The 18,676-nt window shown below is 33.7% G+C and overlaps 12 protein-coding genes and 1 non-coding gene across 13 annotated transcripts; 4 read left to right on the top strand and 9 right to left on the bottom strand.

Moving 5' to 3' along the window:
• Positions 1 to 4: 4 nt before the first annotated feature.
• Positions 5 to 619, bottom strand: NAEGRDRAFT_73739 (uncharacterized protein; the record flags this gene model as incomplete). Its single annotated transcript, XM_002671134.1, has 1 exon — positions 5 to 619. The coding sequence occupies one exon, from the start codon at positions 617 to 619 to the stop codon at positions 5 to 7; it is 615 nt and encodes a 204-aa protein (XP_002671180.1).
• Positions 620 to 1,109: 490 nt separating this feature from the next.
• Positions 1,110 to 1,649, top strand: NAEGRDRAFT_73738 (uncharacterized protein; the record flags this gene model as incomplete). Its single annotated transcript, XM_002671201.1, has 1 exon — positions 1,110 to 1,649. The coding sequence occupies one exon, from the start codon at positions 1,110 to 1,112 to the stop codon at positions 1,647 to 1,649; it is 540 nt and encodes a 179-aa protein (XP_002671247.1).
• A 218-nt stretch (positions 1,650 to 1,867) lies between these two features.
• On the top strand, positions 1,868 to 2,467 carry NAEGRDRAFT_73737 (uncharacterized protein; the record flags this gene model as incomplete). Its single annotated transcript, XM_002671200.1, has 1 exon — positions 1,868 to 2,467. One exon carries the CDS (start codon positions 1,868 to 1,870, stop codon positions 2,465 to 2,467), a length of 600 nt encoding a protein of 199 aa, XP_002671246.1.
• Positions 2,468 to 2,517: 50 nt separating this feature from the next.
• Positions 2,518 to 5,568, bottom strand: NAEGRDRAFT_73736 (uncharacterized protein; the record flags this gene model as incomplete). Its single annotated transcript, XM_002671133.1, has 1 exon — positions 2,518 to 5,568. One exon carries the CDS (start codon positions 5,566 to 5,568, stop codon positions 2,518 to 2,520), a length of 3,051 nt encoding a protein of 1,016 aa, XP_002671179.1.
• Positions 5,569 to 5,736: 168 nt separating this feature from the next.
• NAEGRDRAFT_73735 (uncharacterized protein) lies at positions 5,737 to 6,689 on the bottom strand (the record flags this gene model as incomplete). The annotated part of the gene is made up of 2 exons (XM_002671132.1): positions 5,737 to 6,482; positions 6,533 to 6,689. 2 exons carry the CDS (start codon positions 6,687 to 6,689, stop codon positions 5,737 to 5,739), a joined length of 903 nt encoding a protein of 300 aa, XP_002671178.1.
• Positions 6,690 to 6,841: 152 nt separating this feature from the next.
• On the bottom strand, positions 6,842 to 9,685 carry NAEGRDRAFT_73734 (uncharacterized protein; the record flags this gene model as incomplete). Its single annotated transcript, XM_002671131.1, has 2 exons — positions 6,842 to 9,460; positions 9,515 to 9,685. 2 exons carry the CDS (start codon positions 9,683 to 9,685, stop codon positions 6,842 to 6,844), a joined length of 2,790 nt encoding a protein of 929 aa, XP_002671177.1.
• Positions 9,686 to 10,263: 578 nt separating this feature from the next.
• NAEGRDRAFT_73733 (uncharacterized protein) lies at positions 10,264 to 11,295 on the bottom strand (the record flags this gene model as incomplete). The annotated part of the gene is made up of 1 exon (XM_002671130.1): positions 10,264 to 11,295. One exon carries the CDS (start codon positions 11,293 to 11,295, stop codon positions 10,264 to 10,266), a length of 1,032 nt encoding a protein of 343 aa, XP_002671176.1.
• Positions 11,296 to 11,501: 206 nt separating this feature from the next.
• NAEGRDRAFT_73732 (uncharacterized protein) lies at positions 11,502 to 11,822 on the bottom strand (the record flags this gene model as incomplete). The annotated part of the gene is made up of 1 exon (XM_002671129.1): positions 11,502 to 11,822. The coding sequence occupies one exon, from the start codon at positions 11,820 to 11,822 to the stop codon at positions 11,502 to 11,504; it is 321 nt and encodes a 106-aa protein (XP_002671175.1).
• Positions 11,823 to 12,412: 590 nt separating this feature from the next.
• Positions 12,413 to 12,495, bottom strand: NAEGRDRAFT_t655. The gene has a single exon. It is a non-coding gene; the product is annotated as a tRNA-Tyr (tRNA).
• A 187-nt stretch (positions 12,496 to 12,682) lies between these two features.
• NAEGRDRAFT_53017 (uncharacterized protein) lies at positions 12,683 to 14,083 on the top strand (the record flags this gene model as incomplete). The annotated part of the gene is made up of 1 exon (XM_002671199.1): positions 12,683 to 14,083. The coding sequence occupies one exon, from the start codon at positions 12,683 to 12,685 to the stop codon at positions 14,081 to 14,083; it is 1,401 nt and encodes a 466-aa protein (XP_002671245.1).
• A 75-nt stretch (positions 14,084 to 14,158) lies between these two features.
• Positions 14,159 to 16,194, bottom strand: NAEGRDRAFT_73730 (uncharacterized protein; the record flags this gene model as incomplete). Its single annotated transcript, XM_002671128.1, has 3 exons — positions 14,159 to 14,440; positions 14,486 to 15,336; positions 15,495 to 16,194. 3 exons carry the CDS (start codon positions 16,192 to 16,194, stop codon positions 14,159 to 14,161), a joined length of 1,833 nt encoding a protein of 610 aa, XP_002671174.1.
• Positions 16,195 to 16,588: 394 nt separating this feature from the next.
• NAEGRDRAFT_81597 (uncharacterized protein) lies at positions 16,589 to 17,651 on the top strand. Its single transcript, XM_002671198.1, has one exon. It carries the CDS (start codon positions 16,628 to 16,630, stop codon positions 17,525 to 17,527), a length of 900 nt encoding a protein of 299 aa, XP_002671244.1. The 5' UTR covers positions 16,589 to 16,627; the 3' UTR covers positions 17,528 to 17,651.
• A 105-nt stretch (positions 17,652 to 17,756) lies between these two features.
• NAEGRDRAFT_73728 (uncharacterized protein) lies at positions 17,757 to 18,582 on the bottom strand (the record flags this gene model as incomplete). The annotated part of the gene is made up of 3 exons (XM_002671127.1): positions 17,757 to 17,903; positions 17,971 to 18,353; positions 18,402 to 18,582. 3 exons carry the CDS (start codon positions 18,580 to 18,582, stop codon positions 17,757 to 17,759), a joined length of 711 nt encoding a protein of 236 aa, XP_002671173.1.
• Between the last annotated feature and the right edge of the window lie 94 nt (positions 18,583 to 18,676).

Below are 18,676 nucleotides of genomic sequence, written 5' to 3'. Positions count from 1 at the left end.
TTGATCATATTGTTACAATATCCTTTCCCTCAATATCTATTCCATGCGAAACAGGAGGATACATATTTTTCAAATCTTCAAAACTAAACCACTCTTGATAAACTCCCTTAATCAATAAACAATTAAAAGTTGAGAATTTCAACATTAAATAAACGGCCTGTCTCTTCATCTCATCTAAATTCTCAATTAGCTCGTATTTATCTTGTTCCATTGAACGATTTACAAACATAAATATGGAAAAGTCCATGATACCTTTCACCAATTCGCCCAAAATTTCAGAAGGAAGAGCTTTCTCAGGGAATTCTCTTTGATTCTTTTTGATTTTCTGGTCAAGTTGATCAAGTCTAGTTTTATCAAATGCAGGGGAAGAAAGCACTACTTTGAGATCAATTATTTTGACAAGCTGTTCTTTAGTAACTTGTGTTGTATAAAAATCAGGTTCGGTATTATTTTCATCCTTGTTAAATTGTTTGTTGAAAATTGTTGAAAATTTCCGATCATGATAATTTGGCAAACCTTTTGATTGTTGACAGTTATCAAAATGGAAGAGGGAATTTATTGATGATTTGTTCAGCCTCACCCTCTTCCTACTGAGAAGAGATCCAAGTTGTTTAAACATTTTTTTTGATTGAATTTTAAAAGAATCTTGAATATTAGTTCCAAAGTTCTCTTTTTGTAAACTGGTCAATTTTTCAAATGAACAATACTTTGTAACGAATTTGTGGATTTTGAAATAATTCAAATCGATGAACAATTTTACAATAAAAAAAAATATCCAATAAATCATCAATTGTGTGATGGAAATTCCGAGAGAGGTTTGGGCCTATATACTGTCCTTTGTTGAGCCATTTGGTGATGGCTGCACCTGCACCCTCACAATATTAAAACAGTGGATGAAATGGAGGAGTGAATCCTCTCTAATTCATCACGGAATTATGTATGGCTGCTCTGTGGTTGATTTGTCTCCTCTTTTTAAATCAATTCTGGAGAGGATAAAGAAAGAGGGAACTATTAGTTTTGGCATGGAAAAGAGGTTTTACTTCCGATTGGATGATCCCTCGGAGGCAGATTTGATGAAGAAAGAGAGCCTTAAATTGGATTTTGAAAAGATGAGGAGAATTGGAGAGGGTTTGAGAAATAATATTGGGAAATGTTTTTTGAGAGTCAAAGAATTGAATTTGAACGGATTTTTCATGATGGATAGCAATTTATTGAAGGACATTACAAATCAGTTGCATGACTTGAAAGAAATCCATTTGAAGGATTGTCTAAGAGTGAAGGAACTTGATCATGCTCACAAGTATGAGAAAATTCATATTGATATTGAACAAGTCTCATTAAGAAGTTACCTCTCTCAACATCTCAAAGATAATAATCAATCTTTCGATCAAATTGTTAATATTGATGGTGGATTTTCAATTATAGTTGATTCAATAAGTAGAAATGGAGCAAAAACACCAATCAGATTTAAAACAAACAAAGTGAGCCAGCTTTACACGGTTGGGGAATTAAGAAATTTATTAAATATTGAACGACCATTTCCAGACACCTCTAAAATGGTTGCTTTCGGCCGATTGTTGGATGACAAGGAAAGGTTAATGAATTATGGATTTGTTAGAGATTCTAAAATAATTGTCATTACATTCTAGTTCACAACCCAATCAACCTGAATCAATATGTTCCATCATGTGTGAATAAATTTTACAAAAATTTTCCTTAATCATTTTACAAAATTTATCCTTATTCCAATTACATGCAGTAAAAAGTTCAATATATATCATTATTTTACATCAAAGATAATCATTGTAATTGCTTCTAATTCCTTTCTTCGAGATTGAGTGACGGATAACAAATACATTGAAAAAAAATGAAGCGAATGTTGTGCTGCTGTTTTGGTGGTGATTCATCAGCCACAAATAATGGTGGTGGTGAAAAATCTTGGAGTAAACACACATCACCAAAGGATGAAATTGATACTGATGAATTTATGGAATCTTCACAGGCTTTATATTATACAAATCAACAAAAACACGGGGAATCTTTTCATCATTCGGAAGATGAAGAAAAATCGATAGAGTTAATATCGCAAATTAGAATGAATCAAAATGTCAAGGAATATTCTACAGAGGAATACAAAACATTGTGGAAACAATTCGGAGATATGCACGTTACTTTGGAATATTCTGTTTTGGACAAAAGTGCAGAAAACGATCAAATCAAGTCTGATTTGGATAATTTATTAGAGTCTTTTCATATATATACACTTGCTTCTGGTGTAAATGTTAATTCTATTACATTTTATAATTATTGTGAGAGCACCAATAATATTACTTATTTGATAGAAACTACAATTAATGAAACTAGAACTGCCAAAGTTAGGATAAAATACAGTTCAAATGAAGGATTAAATAATTTTGTAAATTATTTTGAAAATTGTACAAAAGGATTCCTTAAAAGAACTAAATAATTTTGAGAGTATTAAATCCATTTCTAGAGAATAAATAATTTATTTGTGGACTATGGTTTTGCACTTTTAAGAATCATTGATGTCTTAGGTCTAGCTAAACTATTATTAGGGGTTGGAAGATTGAGTTTAAATGGGTCTGGAGTTTTTGCCCTTCCAAATGAGAAAGGGAATAGTGAATTATTTCTATTTACAGTTTGGTTAGATGTATTAGTTGCAGTAAGGTTGGGATTGTTTAGTTCTGGTTTGTCTGTTTTAATAGCTACTCCAGGCATTGAAGTTTTTGGCACTTGTGAATGATTTTCTTTTTCTGCTGATTGGTCAACTGGTTTTTCAAAACAATATACTCTTATTGGTTGGTTTCCATCAAATGAACACAATGCAATAACGTGTTCTTTAGAGCTCCAAGCAATGTCGTATACAGGTGATTCTTCAAAACCATAATCTTTTCCTTCTTTAAATATTAATTCCTCAGTTTCAACATTCCACAGATAGACTTTTCCAATATCTGAGCCTGATATCAGGTATTTTCCATCGGGACTAATGTTGGACTTTTGAGAATTGATGAAACATTTTACACCATGATATCTGTTTCTAACGTTCTTAAGACCAGTGTCAAGTCGTCTAAGCATGTTGTCTTGTGAATGCACAAATATTCTTTCCTGGGAATATTTAGGATCTGATCTAATGCAAGTAACAGCTGATTTGGTAAGGTCATTATCCTGTATTGTTCTCATACAAGCAAACGAGTTAGTTATATCCTCAACTGAGGAGTCTTCTCGAAGTCTACAACTCCAAATTTTAATAACACCATCACCACTTGCTGAGTACATTCTTGTACCTGCTACATCAAAGGACACACTACTAATTCTTGAGGTATGACCTTCTAATTCTTTGACAATCTTATTAGTTTCTCTGTTGAAAACTCTAATTCTCTTATCATAACTTCCAGTGATTATCAGCTTCTTGCAAGTTGGATGAAATTTTGCACAATAAACAAATGAAGGATGTTGAAAGGTGGCCAGTAATTTTGGCTTTCTTGCTGAGCTCTTCTTCTTGTCATACTCCACATTCCATACTTTCACTGTACCATCGGATGAGGCGGTGATCAATTCAGAATCATCATTGTTCCAATCAATACTGTATATCAACTCTACGTGAGCATTGAGTACATCCATAATTGACCCTTCATAAATATCGAATATCTTGAGAATTCCAATTCCATCAGTGGAATGACATCCACAAGCTAAGTATTGACCTGATTTTGAAAATTCCATACAGAGACATCCCTTGTCACCAGAGTCAAATTGATGTAGCAACTTTGTTGGTATTTCACAAGGTTCATTAATCTCTCTTTTAACTTTCAACCTTTGCAGGGATTGTTCCTTCTTTTTCTCTTTAATTTCTTCAGACTGAACAATATTTACAACCTCTTCATTGTTGCTTTCAAGAAGCTCGGTCAATGTTAGACGTCCTATTTCAATTTCATTAGGTTTCTGAGGGCGATTAGGGTAGGCGACTTTTCTCTTTGGAGGTCTTTGAATTGCCTTCATTTCTATATACAGAGTTGATGGATAAAGTTTAACCTTATCTCTTGATTGATAAAGTTGAAAAGCTTCAATGGTAGGTACTTTTGGTTGAGTTGCTGTGTTTTGTTGGTTAGGTCTAGAAAACAATTTTGACCAGTCAATTTGCTGTAACTTTCTAGGATATTTGAAAAGTCTTATTCTTAGATTCTTCTCTGAGTTTGATCTTCCACTTGTGCTTACAGGTCGAAGGAACCCCCACGCTATCTGGTACTCACCCTTCTCAAAACTAAAATCAATTAGCTCAAATATAAAAACAACATTATCTTTCAGGAAGTGATTGTATAACGTGTCAAAATACATAATGTCATTCCAAACTGGAACTAAGCTTTTGGTTTTCTTCATATTGAAAGGAAGGGTCATTTGTGGAAGTACCACCTCAGTGGATTTATCATTTAGGGTTGCTGTTCTTAGGTATTGACCAGTTGTAATATCACAAACTGAGACTTTTACAGATGGGTGAACTAAATGTTCATCCAATGTCAACATATCAGCACCTTTGATGTGCAGAGATAAAATCGGCCTTGTCATCTTCTCTGTATCATTTCTCTTACTGGAATCAAAAAGCGCATGTTTAGTTGATTTAATGTCTGGCACCTGTTGAGGGTCAACAAAAGAGAATGTCCTCACAAAATTCAATCCTCTTCGGTACAGTTTCGAAATTCCACTCATTGACCACAAGTTATTTGACTGGCTTTGAATATTATGACTGATTGCAGATAATCCACCTGCTCCACTAGTTAATGCTGCAGCTGGTTGATTAGATTCCTTATAGAGATCATCCATTGGAGATTCCTTGACCAAACCGTTTTCAGATGGTTCAGTAACTGAGGACTCTCCTGAGTCATCTTGGCTCTCTTCTGCAACTGGAGGAGAATGTTTCCTACCACTATTGGTTTCATCTTCTTGATTATAATCCAAATCAGTTTCATCCAATTTTTCTGATTTATCTGTTGGCTGATTTGAAACAGAAGGTTGAATAGTAGAATGGTTCCTGACAGTTGGTGGAGGAGTAATAGTGTGTCTCGGCACTTCCTTTGTTTCACTCTGTTGTGAATGTTGTGAGTGATGCGAAGGAGGGGAATATTTCCGACCAGTTTTTGTTTCATCCTCTTCAGGTGATTTATAATCCGATTCAGTTTCATCTAATTGTGTTGGTTGAGTTGTTAGCTGATGTGTTGGTTGATCTGGTACAGAAGGTTGAATAGGGGAATGGTTTCTGACAGTTGGTGGAGGAGTAATTGATGGTCTTTGTACTTCCTTCATTTCAGTCTCAACCACATTTTCAGCAGTGGATGTTTTCTTCTTCTTCTTTTGTCTAAGTACTTTTTCCGTGACATCCTCTCCAGTGTTTGGGTTGTAGTATCTTAATTCCCCATTTTCATCCATCTTTTTTACTACTTTTTGTTTCTTCATCTTTGTTCGACGAGCCGAGGATGTATCACTGGCCGATGAAAGAGGCCTCGAATAACCATTATCGTCGGCTATGGGATGAAAGACATCCCCGTCTTCACTCATTTTTTTTAATCTAAGGAACCGTTTATTTTTCTTCGTACAAAAATGTGTAGTTTTTTGGCGGTAAATTGTCTGTTTGATGAGGATTAATCTTAAAATAAACTTGTTCTATTAGAAAACACAACAGAAAATTTGGAATCTTGGTGAACTTAGTTATTTTATTAAGCTTATTTATCTACGTGTCTTATTGATCTTAGTTACCTTACGTTCTCCTCTTTCACTCACAATACGGAAGTCATTAAATTTGTTATACTTATCATCTTTCTTATCTTGCTTTTGTTCTCTATTATTGGATTGATTGATACGTCTTTCATCTCTTGGATTTTTCTTATTATTTTGACGTCTATCATTTCTTCTATCATTATCAGATTCCTCACTATCGCTATGTCTAGACTTTTTCTTTCTTGATGGTTCAGATTGTTGATTTGTTGATACTTGTGGTGTTGGTGTTTGTAATACAATTGTTGTAGGATTATTGCCTGGATATTGAGGCCAATAAGCTCCTGGATTACCGATTGGTATAGAAATTGGTGTATATGTTGGAGTTTGTTGTGTTGAAGGTTGTTGTGAAAGAGTTTCCTTGAGGACTTGTCTTACAATATCCGCAATATTTTCAGTATTATTGTTATTATTGTTGTTATTGTTGTTATTGTTTGATTTCTTTGGCTTTTTGTGATCCTCTTCATCGGATGAATAATTTCTTGATTTCTTAGGTTTAGTATTTTGTGTTTTCTTTTGATTCTTTTGAACTTTGTTTTGTTTGTAATTGAACGATGTTTTATCATCATCCTTCTTTCCGTGAGATTTTGGTACAGTAATTTGGAAAACCAAGTCTTCAGGAGCTGGGTTCTTCTTTTTGTAATTATTATTATTTTTGTTTTGCTTGTTGAAAGGCTTCTTTTGTGTTGTATTATTATCTATCATCATATGCACGATCAGAATAAATTGTTATTATTTTTTAACATACCCTTCTTTACGAATTTCTTTTCCTTCTTTCCATTGTCGTTATTGTTATTCTTGTTATTCTTTTTTTGAGTAGTGGAGGTTGTGGTACTAGTTGTAGTAGATGAGGACTTAGGGGTTTCAGAGAGGAGTTGGTCCAAACGATCAAGGGTAATACTCATTTTCGATCTAGTGTATTTTTTTATATTTTATTTTAAGATTTACTTTTCACAAGAAATACAACCTACAATATTTCGGTAGTAGTTGAGTGGAAAAACCTACAAACAAGTATTCCAACATGTGTAAATAGAAAAGTATTTTAATAATAAATTATTTAGAGATTTGGAGGAGTTGGAGATGCCATCTCATCATCTTCATCATAGACTTCAATGAGAGTGCCATCATCAATTGATTCATTGAGATCCAAATTGAATTTAGTTTCCTTCTTTTTCTTTTCTCCAAAGCTACCAACTTCAAACTTTTTGAAAGAGCTACTCAGAGCACTCTTCATATAAGGGTCACTCTTCTTTCTTCTAATTTTCTTCAAGTTTCTATTAACCAAGAGTCTTGTAAGTTTTTCACTCAAATTCTTTTGTTGGATAGTATTTTGAGGATCTTGCTCTTCACCTTCACCTAATAATTGTCCTGATCTCAATTCACTGAGTAAATTAATAAGGACGTCAATCTTGGAACGTTCATCCTGTAATCTTTCAACATCATCATCCTCATCGTTTTGACCACCTTTCTTCCATGAACCAGCATCATTGAACATAGAATCTGAACGAGTATCATTTTCATTTCCACCTTGTTGATTTTGAGAACCTGCTCCTCCCTTTCCTCCCTTCTTGAATTCTTCGATGGCTTGAGCAGCAGCCTCTGCAGCTTCCTTCTTAATATTTGCTTCCTTAACACTAAAGTAAGCGTCTTCCATGATAAGAATAAAGATGTTAATAACACTGTATGTGAAGAGGCATACAAAGGTAACAAGATAAATTCTTGAAAAGTAGGCAATAACTGAGTTTTGTCCAAATAATGAGTTAAAAGTATCAATCAAAGCGTCACCATTTGCAGCACTGAAGAGTGTGATAAGAGAATTTTGGAAACCTTGGAAACTTTCAGTGTAAGAACCAAACAAAACCATACCACAAAGAGCATAACCAATCAACAATGGTGCAGCACCAATAATGAATCTACCAATATTTGGAAGACCCTTTCTCAAAGACTTGATCAAAACGTAGAACTTTGGACTGTGAGAGAGATATTGAACAATATTGGCCCACATGAAAATGGCACTCAAACCTAACAAAATATTAGTAGCATCCAAGGAGAAATACTGATAGGTAACGTTTGTGAAAACCATGCAACTGGAAACAATACAAAACAGATTTGAAATAATACCAAGTACGTGCCATGGATTGAAGAATTTGAGTTTGTGTTTGAGTTTTGGTGTAAAGTTAGGACTGAGTTCTGCCTTTGCTGCAATGATATGTTCTGGGGTTGGGACTCCAATTTCTCCAGTAACAATTCTGAATGGTATTCCTGGCAAATGTACTTTCTTTGATGGTGTAAAATCTTCTTCTTCCTCCTTTTGTGTTTGTAATTGATGTAATTCAGATTGGTGCTTATCCAGTACATGTTGATAGTATTGACTTGTGAAAGTCATACCACTAATAGCACTTCCATAACTTTCGTTCATTTCTTCATCAAATCTCTTCTTAGCATTCTTAACTGCAACTGGTTTGGTTTGTGGAGAAGAATTATTAATGCCTACAAGAGGTGTACTTTCAGATAAAACACTACTGTTGTGAAGATCGACTGATTTTTGTTCAGTTTCATCCATATCGTCAGTGCTTTCCATAAGCATCATTTGGAAAATGCTTCTGTCCTTTTTCATAGCCTTCTTAATAAATCTGAAGGATCTGTAAATGGCACGGAATATCAAGAAAAGTGAAAATAAAGCAAAGACAATAATGAGGATTGAAATCCAAGTTAGAGGTGAGGATAACACGTTAGCAGCATTAAAATCTTGTTCATTTTCAAGACCTAATCCAACATCATATCTCAAAGTTACAGGAATGACACCAGCTCCTGTTGAAAAATCATAACTGAGAGCAATATCCCAAATTAAAAGTTCTGGGAATGTACCTTGAGTGAAAATATTCTTATACGTAAATTTGAGAGTAATTTCTGTGAATGTGAGTATGTACTTTTGTAGACCTTCTGGATCAATTATTTTGACATCTTCTTGATCTGAAATAATCTTTGGTTGGTCTGGGTCAACAAATGGAGTAAATGGTCCAAATGTATCATTGACTGATAAAAAGAAGGTATCACTAGTAGTGTCCTTATTAAGCTTCTTTTGGAAATTTTGAATTGGTAAACTCATATTAGTATAACGTGAAATTAACATTTCAACAGGATTAGGAATTGCATCATGAGATAAAGTTGCAGGTACTTCTGCAGTGTCCTCATCACTCTCACTTCCAAGTTTCTTCTTTTCGAAAATCTCCTGCAAGTAGAGTTGCTTCTTAATACTATTCTGTAATTGTTGTTTATCACTTGGACCAATTGATAATTTTTGCACTCCGAATTTGTTAGATTTTCTGTCAGTCATGAATGGTGTATTTCCGTGTGGTTTTAGAGAATACGAACCATGACCATCTCTTCCTGTTAATTCCAAATATGTTGGTGCCTTGTCTTTCAACCTATAATATTGTCCAACAGTCCAAGCAATATGTGTAACAATGTCTGCACAATTATCAAAATAAAAAGTATTATAACCATTCTTTGCATCCTTGCTTGATAGATATCCTTCAGGAAGGAAATTGTTAGCAATAATTTTACCAGCATTGGATAAGTAATCTTCTCTATTACCTGCAAAAAGGAACAATTGGGCAGTAACCAATGCTAACAAAATGATGTGAGTACAAAATTTGAAAGGGAAACGACGATACTATGAAATGCATTTCAAATACAATAAATACAATACTATGAAATAAGTACAAACCTTGATGAATTTATCCCACGCACTCAATTTTAATTCTTCTCTCATTGGTATCTTGGGTACCAACTTTCTATACAGAGCATTCTTCTTTATCTTTTTAGCCAATGATGACAATTTGCTCGTAATGCTACTACTACCTTGTTCTTCCTCCTCCTTTGTTTTTGTTCCAAACATTTTTCAAATCTCTCAAAATTGTTTGAATATACTAGTAATTGTTATTCGTGTGTATTGATGTTATTATTAATTGATTGATATTATCTTTGTTGACAATTCTCTCTACTCTCATCATAGAGGATGATGGTGCCTTGCTTTAAAAAATCTCCTGCCAGGCAAAAATGGTGATGAAATAGAGCGACAGGTGCAGATTTTCCTGTTGAATGTTTTTTTCAAAGTGGAAACGTATTCTCCCCTGTATGCACCTCTTCTTGGTTAGGTGGTGGATGAGGTTTCAACATAGTGGCAACCTGATCCTCCTCCAATCAAAATTCAATTGCATTTCTTATGCCATCTACTCCGGTAGGTAGTGTGAATGGTCCATCCAATGAACTGAATTGTTGCACTTACATGAATAATAGTAACACCTTATATGATTGTTGTAAAACAATGCTGTGGTAGGCAAATTGAAAGCAGTAACTTGGAGCTGAGCTATTTGGTTGGAGGAATGACCCTAATATATTCCCATGTACAGTTAGTTGTAAAACATATCTTGGTATCAGAGAGTGCGAAAGGCTCACTCTAGTTAAATACAGATCCTAGCTTTTACATTCAGTACATGTTCTTTCCATCTTATTGGATCGTGTCTTTTTGATGTATTTGCTTGTGCAATCATGGCAACATTCATTACCACAAGAATGACATTCTGAAATCATTTCAGAACAATTGTGTTTACAAACTTCCCTTCCACAAATGTAACAGGATTCAATACCACAGTTGGGGCAGAATCTTTCCAAACATTTTGAGCATTTAGCTATACAATCCTTACATCCTAGAGCCTTACATCCACTACATCTTACTGAGCATTTGGAACAGAGTGGAATTTGACATTCTTGACAGTATTTTGGTTTTTTCACATCACAATCTTTGCAAATATATCCGCATTCACATGGTAGAATGTTTGAACAGTGTTCAGAGCAGCAAAATTCATGGCATACTTCACATTTTGGAACACAATTACTACAATACAAAATATCACATATGTCGCATTTGGTACTGCATGATGAATTAATGCAGAAAAAATTATCACAACAATCACATTGAAGACAGCACTTATTGCACAATGTTTGGCAGCATGAGTGACATCTAACTAAATGACTATTGGGCACTAGTTCATTGCATTGAGAGCATGATCGTTCAGGTTCTACCAATTTGCTTCTGTGGTGTCGATTGTTTTTTGTAGTTTTCCATAAAATTTTCCCCTGTTGAGTTGACTTGAATAAATGTAATTCTCTTTTGGGTTTCTGAATAGTTACATCAGTATTGATATCTCTATAGGTTAATATATATTCAGAAGGACCAAGACGATCATTCAATCCTAATTCTAACATATCTTCTTTTGAGAATGTGTATAGAGCTAATTCTCTCCTCCAATCACCTTCCCATTTTGCTAAAGATATGCCTTTTGGGAAAATAATTTTAGTGTCAATAAGCTCAGGGCCAAGACCCAAAGTATCTAATCCACCAATTAATTTGTCTATCCTTTTATCATTCAATTGTTCTGTCGATCCAATTTTTGCCACCATATAATTCTCCTCACAATTATAAAGTTTTCCATTAATTTTTTCCATTACAATTATTGATCCAAGTTTTATGGCATACAGTCTAGGTCTAGTCTCTTTCAAATAAATTCCTGTTTTCTTAAAATATGAATATTGAATCTCCTCTATATTAATTGAATTATCACTACTGTCACTAAAGTGATCAGTGCAATTATTATTAAAATGATCAATTGAAATATTTAGAGTAGAATTGTTATGATTAAATTTCTGTTTTTTCAATGATGATTCAAATGTTTCTTCTCCTCTTCCTGACAAATATGAATATCACATCTTAAAGCTAACGGAATGTCATATTCCAAATCTTGTTCCTCCTCCTCCTGTTCATTATCATCACTATCCAAATATGGATTGTGATCATCTTCAGTAGCACTACCATCACACTCCTCTTCCGATGCATTACCAATATCTAATGAATAATTTACACATCTACTATCCAATTGATTCTCCTCCGAATAATAATAATTGTTTTTTGATGAGCAGGTGGATAAATCATCATCATGATTTACTAAATTATAAAGCCTTGCTCGTTTACTCATTTTTTTGTAATTTAAATATTTAATATTACAATATTATAATATTAATTTTTATTATTCTAATAAATTAAAAAAATGGCCAAAGATAGTTTGTTTATGAAGTGGTTTATCATGTTCATCTGGACCGAACCCTTCCTGTTCGAAGTTTTCTTCGGACTATTACTCTTCCTATTCCCAACCAATCCACTCTTATTAAATTCCTTTGTCAACCAACAATTATTAGAGCAAGTATTGAAAGATTCATCAATCCGGGTTGGCACTTCATTTCTGATGAGATTTATCGGAATGTTGATGATAGCATTTGGTGGTATTCATTATCTTCTCCTGTGTGGTTGTGATCAATTGAGACAGAGTCAAGAAGATAAAAAATGGTCAAATTGTCATTTGTTTAAGGTTACTATGCGAATGTTATTGATTGGAGACTTTTTGCATGTTTCTTGTGTTTTAATAACGGAGGGAGCCTTATTTACAAGTTTGGGATTGCAAATTCCACTCACTTTCATTTGCATGTTCTTTAGAATTGGATTTCTGCTTATTGGAAACTCTGAAGAGAATAAAATGGAATAGGAAAATTACCAAAAACATTAAAAAGATCCGATGAGACGGAATCGAACCGCCACAGGATGACAGTTTTTCTTGCTACAGTCCCATGCTCTACCAGCTGAGCTATCATCGGTTACATTAATGTTTTGAATAAATTTGTCATAACATATCAGTCAATGTTTAATATAGTATTGTAGTTGATAAGTATCTACAATATCTTACTTTGTTTCCAATTAATGGGTATTGAAATTTGATTAGTGACTTGATGTAATCAAAAAGATGATGATTCGGAATCAATTTTAACAAGATTACGAAAAAAAATGGCAACATCATTTACTCTCAAACTCTCATTTTTCCTCCTATGTTGTTGTTGTATAATTGTTGGCATCAAATCTCAAGCTGACATTAATTTACAATCAAACATTCCAATTGTGGAAAATCTAGAAACTCCAACTAGAATAATTGGAAGTGAAAATGTTAAACTTTCTGGTAAAATTATGCGTAATTTAATAACCAATTCAATCATGGATCATTTTCAAAATGTAATGTTTTCTCCGATTTCACTTGGTTATTCATTGTCTGTTATTTTGGAAGCATGTGAAAAAGATGATCCAAAGAGAGGAGAATTGACTACCTTGTTGAGCAAGTTTAATTTGGGTGAATTGAAGAATTCAATGCAATCAATTGTTGAATTTTCACATGAAACTGACATGTTAAATGATGAAAAGGCACGTTTGATTTTGACTCCTGCATTGTTTGCCTCTGAGGAATTCCTTGCCAAGACTGGTTTTAAGAAGGATAATCTCTATATGAAGAATCTTCTTATTCAATCATGTAATTTTACAACTGATGAAGCTGCTAATGAGAGTAGAAAGATGATGAATAGAATTATTTCTGAAAAGAATAATGAAACAACAACTGCATTTATTGGAACTGGTTTTATTACTAATGCTACTCAAGCTATCTATGCTGATACTGGTTTATTTGTTGGAAAATGGGAAAAGCCATTCGATTTGAATGATACTTCTATTGAATTGTTCAGAGTAATTTCCTCTGCTGATGAAGATGTTGTGGAATATATTGAAATTGAAATGATGAATCAACACAATTCATCATTTGAACATGGAGAACAAAAGAACTTCCAATGGATCAAGTTGAAATATAAGGATGCTCCATATTCTATGCTTTTCATTGTTCCAAAGGATGCTCTCAGTCTTTATGGTGATTCTGAAGAAAGATTTAATAGATTTGTTAATCGTCAATTGGATTCTGGATGTATTTCATGCTCATTCCCAACTAAGGAAAAGTTTTTCAAGAAGATTTCAATTCCAAAATTCAGAGTTGAATCCAAGTCCAAGATTTCTGGATTATTGAGAGCCAAGACATTTTCTGCACCTTCCTTGTTCCCAAAGGTTGAACCAAAGAAGAAGAAGGTCAACTCTACTCAAACCAATGAAACTGCTCCTGTTGAAGTACCACCAACTCAAACTGAAACAACAGTCCCTGAATTCTGGAGATTAAACGAGTTTTTCCACAAGACTGTTATTGAATTCAGTGAATTAGGAACTGTTGAAGGTGAAATCACACCAGAAAATGCCAAACTTGTTGAAGAAAGAGAACAAGATGATTCTAATTTTGTTTTGGATAGACCATTTGCTTTTATTTTGCACCACGAACCAACCAATTCAGCAGTTCTTGTTGGTAAGATTGCTGTTTTGTAAAATCACCTAAGATTCAATTTTTTTCAGAAATAAAAATTTGAAATAATTTAAAACTATCCTTGTTGTTGCATTTCATTACGCCAAATCGAGTGGTGTGAATGCTTTGACTTGCTCTGCTGTTGGTCTATCATTAGGATTAACACGAATCATGGAGATTACAAAATCAACAAGCTTATCACTGTATCCTAATTTCAGCATTTCTTCCCTCATTCTGGAACTAATTTCCTGTTCAGAGCTGGCTAGCATTTGCTGACCAATTGGCACATTTAGGTTTTTCATTCCAACCATGACATGATAAAGACTGACACCCAATGAGAAAATATCAGCAGGGAATCCATACTTTCCAATAAATACTTCCTAAACAAATTGCTTAATATGTAAATCAATTAAGAATATACTTACTGGAGCCATGTAAAGAACTGTACCTCTCATCGTGTTTTCTTGAACAAACAGTTCTTTGGATTCACCCAAATCTCCAATAACAACTGATATTTGATTATTCAGCTCATCAAAATTATTTACAAATATATTTCTCGGTTTCACATCTCTATGAACTACTTGCTTTACTCTGTGAAGATAATCGAAACCTTCTCCTAATTGTTTCAAAAGCTGAATGACAACAATTTCTGGCATTATTTTTCCATATTTCAACACACATCTTTCCAAATCTCCACTATAATATTTCATCACAAGACAGAATGCATTCATTTGTTTGGAAACAAAGAATTCATAAACTTCCACAATTCTTTGGTGTTGAATGGTAGCCGATTTTGAAAGTTCTGAAATAATCTTCTCTTGATCGTTGCTTTCTAAATTAATCCCCTTAATAGCGACTAGCTGATTATTTCTCTTTGTGTCTTGACAAAGGAAACAAATTCCAAAAGATCCATTTCCAATCTTTTCAATAGGTTTGTATCTCATATTCAATAAATCACCTTGTTCACTTTGAGGCTGAGTGGGGGTTGGTGTTGAATCCATTGGTGAATTGAAACTATTGGTGAGTCCAGTTAAGGTTGAGGTTTTCGAATCCGTATTAGATAGAGGAACATAGGAGGCAATGGGTGCTCCATTATCTGACCTATTATCTGACTTGTATGATGGAATTGAATCAATATTAATAACAGGTCTATTTTGAATTATAGGATCAACTTGCTGAATAGGCTGTAATGTTTGATGATTGTTTGCGTTTGGATCTGTAACTTTCTTATTTCCAATCTTGGCCTTCTTAACTCTATACATAAAGAAAGCAAAAACTATTAGAATGAGAATTACAATCAATACTATTAAGGCAGCTACAATGCCAACAATAATTCCAATAACAGCTGATGAATTAGACGAATCAGTGGCAGGAGTATTAGTAATGGTATATCCGAAAGAACATGGTGCCTCTACATATAATTAGCATCTAAACATTTAAACCACAAGTACGGCTTTACATCTTTTGCATTTGTAACTTGTAAAACTCCTTGTGGAACTGGTACAGTGATAGATGCAGAATCTTGTGATGATTTCAAAGAGATAGTGGTAAAAGGTGAAGTGGCATCTAAAATCAATTCACCATTTGAATTAACAGCACTTGCTGAATATTGCACATAAATTTCCAAATTAACTGGATAATTATTCTTGTACTGAGCTGATGAAATATCAGATGGATTAACAGAAATATAAAACTTTGAATTAGTAATATCAATGCACGGAGAAATAGTTGAAGGACATGATGTCTTTTCAATTTCTCCTTTTTGCAAATACGTAAAATACATGCTCGACAATGAAAAAGGTCTATAGGTCTCCACAATTTTTGAATGAATCGTCACATTACTAGTCTCACTCAATGATGGATTAAACAGGACAAAATAATAATCAATCGGATTTGAAAATTGTATCAACTTGATTATAGAGCTAACAACAGCCGTGCTATCATCAAAATTTGAATTGTATCCATCACCTGTTGGTAAATAATCCAAATTCAACGAAGTGGGATTGTTTACATTCTTGGAAACTCTAAATCCAGCCTGTGAGGATGCCAATTTTTCATAACTCATATAAAAGTATCCGTATCGAAAGGCCTTTGATGAAAGAGCATAATTCTGTCTCGGTTCAATCGATATCATTGTTTGTTGTATTGATAGAGAGATAAGATATGAAAAGAAGATGATGTGATAGAGAAGAAGGATTCTCGTAACAATGTTGTTCATTTTTTTTTATATAAAGTTCAACTGAACTCTTAACTCTCACAGTTCAATATCACTTAATAGATGAATAGGTATGTCTGTAATTTATTTTTCAATTCCCTTCTTGAGAGAAATTATTCAAGATTGACAAGTTGAATAACAAGATTGCAGAGAAAGTCATCTAATTATTCATTTCTTCATTCACCTACATATTTCTTCTAATAAAACATTAATTCTTCTTGTTAAAATAATAAAATCGGAATAAACAACAGTTGTGCTTTTGAAACTTTGTAATAAATATTCCGATCAATCTATTTTTAATACAAACAGGTGTGTGAAAAAAATATATCAATAATATAATACAAAGTGACCAATGTCCTCATCAAACGTCTATAAGAAGGTTGGCAACAAGGCTTCAAGTGCTACTGGTGGTAGTGGTGTTTCCAATAACAACAACAATGAAATTCAAAAGAATGAAATTAGAATTACCGCTCAAGGTAGAAGTAGAAATTACATTTCCTATGCTGTTGGTTTGTTAGATCCAACTCTCTTGCAAAAGGAAGAAAAAGATGTCCAAACTCCATCCGAACCATTCGATACTGTTGTATTGAAGGCTATGGGCAAGGCTATTCAAAAGGCTGTTACCATTGCTGAGGTTTTGAAGAGAAGAGTTGCTGGCTTGCATCAAATTACTTCCATCGAATCACAAGAAATTGAAGATCAATACGAACCAAAGGAAGAAGGTATGGATGTTGTTACCAAGAAGCGTACTGTCAGTTCTATTGTTATTAAATTGTCAAAGAAGGCTTTGGATACTTCTGACTTGGGTTATCAACCACCAATTCCAGCTGATCAAGTCACTGCTCCACAAATCATCTCTACTAAGAAGGTTCCTGTTGGTGCTGGAGGTGAAGGTGCTGCTGCTGGAAAGAGAAGAAGAAGATTCAGAAGTGGTGCTACTCGTAAACAACAACAACAACAACAAACTGGTGGAGAAGCAACTACTACTACAACAGCAACTACTACTACCACTGCTACTACTCGTCAACCACGTCAAAGAAATCCTGAAACTGCTCAACAACAACAACAAACTGGTGGTACTGCTCAAACTTCAGGTGCTGCACAAACTGGTGGTGCTGCTCAAAGAGGTATGAGCAGACCTCGTGGAAGAGGTAGAGGAAGAGGTGGACGTGGTGGAAATAGAGGAGGAAGAGGACAACCAAGAAATACTGCTAATACTGTTACTACTCAATCAACAGGTGCTCAACAATAATTTTGTGAATGTGAAAATGATTGATGGTGATGAAAGATCACAAAAAACAATATCATAACTAGTCATCATTGATTATATTACATTTACACACCCCCGCTAAGTGTAATAAATTGTATTTTAGTGTAAAATAATTAAATAATTATTGGAATTAATTTAAAAGGAAATTTAAAAGATAATAATTTAATGTTGTTTATTGGAATAGTTCCAGAAGGGTAGACACAATGTTACCCTATTTCTTTCTCTTTAATCTAATCAAATCAACTTGAATTTGTTGTGACTTCTTTTTGTGGAATGAATAGGAAGCTTCCAAATCATAATTTAATTCAGCAACAACCTTAACTTCAAATCCCCACTTGGCAGCCTTTTGTGTGACATACTATTATTCATTGACATTGACATAATAAATCAAAATTAATTGAAATATCTCACTTGTGATTACTTACATCTCTTGTACTTGTTTTATGAAGACTGTAGACAGCATTTCTTGTCAACTCAGACGCCACTTTCAAAAACATCATATCAGCACCCTTAATTCTTGTTCCAAAAGGTGGATTTAATAATACAGTATCGAATAATCTATATCCATCCTCAATTTTTTTATACTTGTCCTTTAATTTCTGAGCTCTATTCTTTATCATTCTTTCAAATTGCAAAACATCACTTTGAATTAGATCAAGACGATAAGTAAAATGTTGAGCCATTTCTTCATCAACATCATCAATAATACTTTTAACATTTTCACGACAAATATTCAATGCATCTTCATCAATATCAACTCCAGTCACATGTTTTGCTTCAAGTAAACAAGCTCCCAATCCAAGCATTCCTTTTCATCATCACAAATTGATGATTAATTTAAATTTTGATAAATTACCTGTTCCGATTCCCAAATCCAAAACTTCCTTTCCTTCAATATCATCAAAAGAAAATTGAGCAGTGTACAATGTATGAGAGGCCAAGTGTGGAGTTGTTATGTATTGCTCCAATTTAATTTTCGGTTTTTGGAAGTTTTGAATGTGATCCTGCAAAAAGGACTCTAATTCCCATAATTTCATTTTTTTATCGACAATTCAATATTTAAATTAAACATTCAATGTAATGATGGGATTGAACACTGTTTAATGGGGTCTTGATCATCATGGCAAATGA

The sequence above is a fragment of the Naegleria gruberi genome (assembly GCF_000004985.1).
Source record: "Naegleria gruberi genomic scaffold NAEGRscaffold_63, whole genome shotgun sequence".
Taxonomy (NCBI): Eukaryota; Heterolobosea; class Eutetramitea; order Acrasida; family Naegleriidae; genus Naegleria; species Naegleria gruberi.
The sequence above is the reverse complement of the archived record's forward strand: the minus strand, read 5'-3'. Positions and strand labels throughout refer to the sequence as shown.

Excerpts from the sequence above, each read along its gene's own strand:
- NAEGRDRAFT_81597 (XM_002671198.1), top strand. The coding sequence starts at position 16,628 with ATGTCCTCATCAAACGTCTATAAGAAGGTTGGCAACAAGGCTTCAAGT.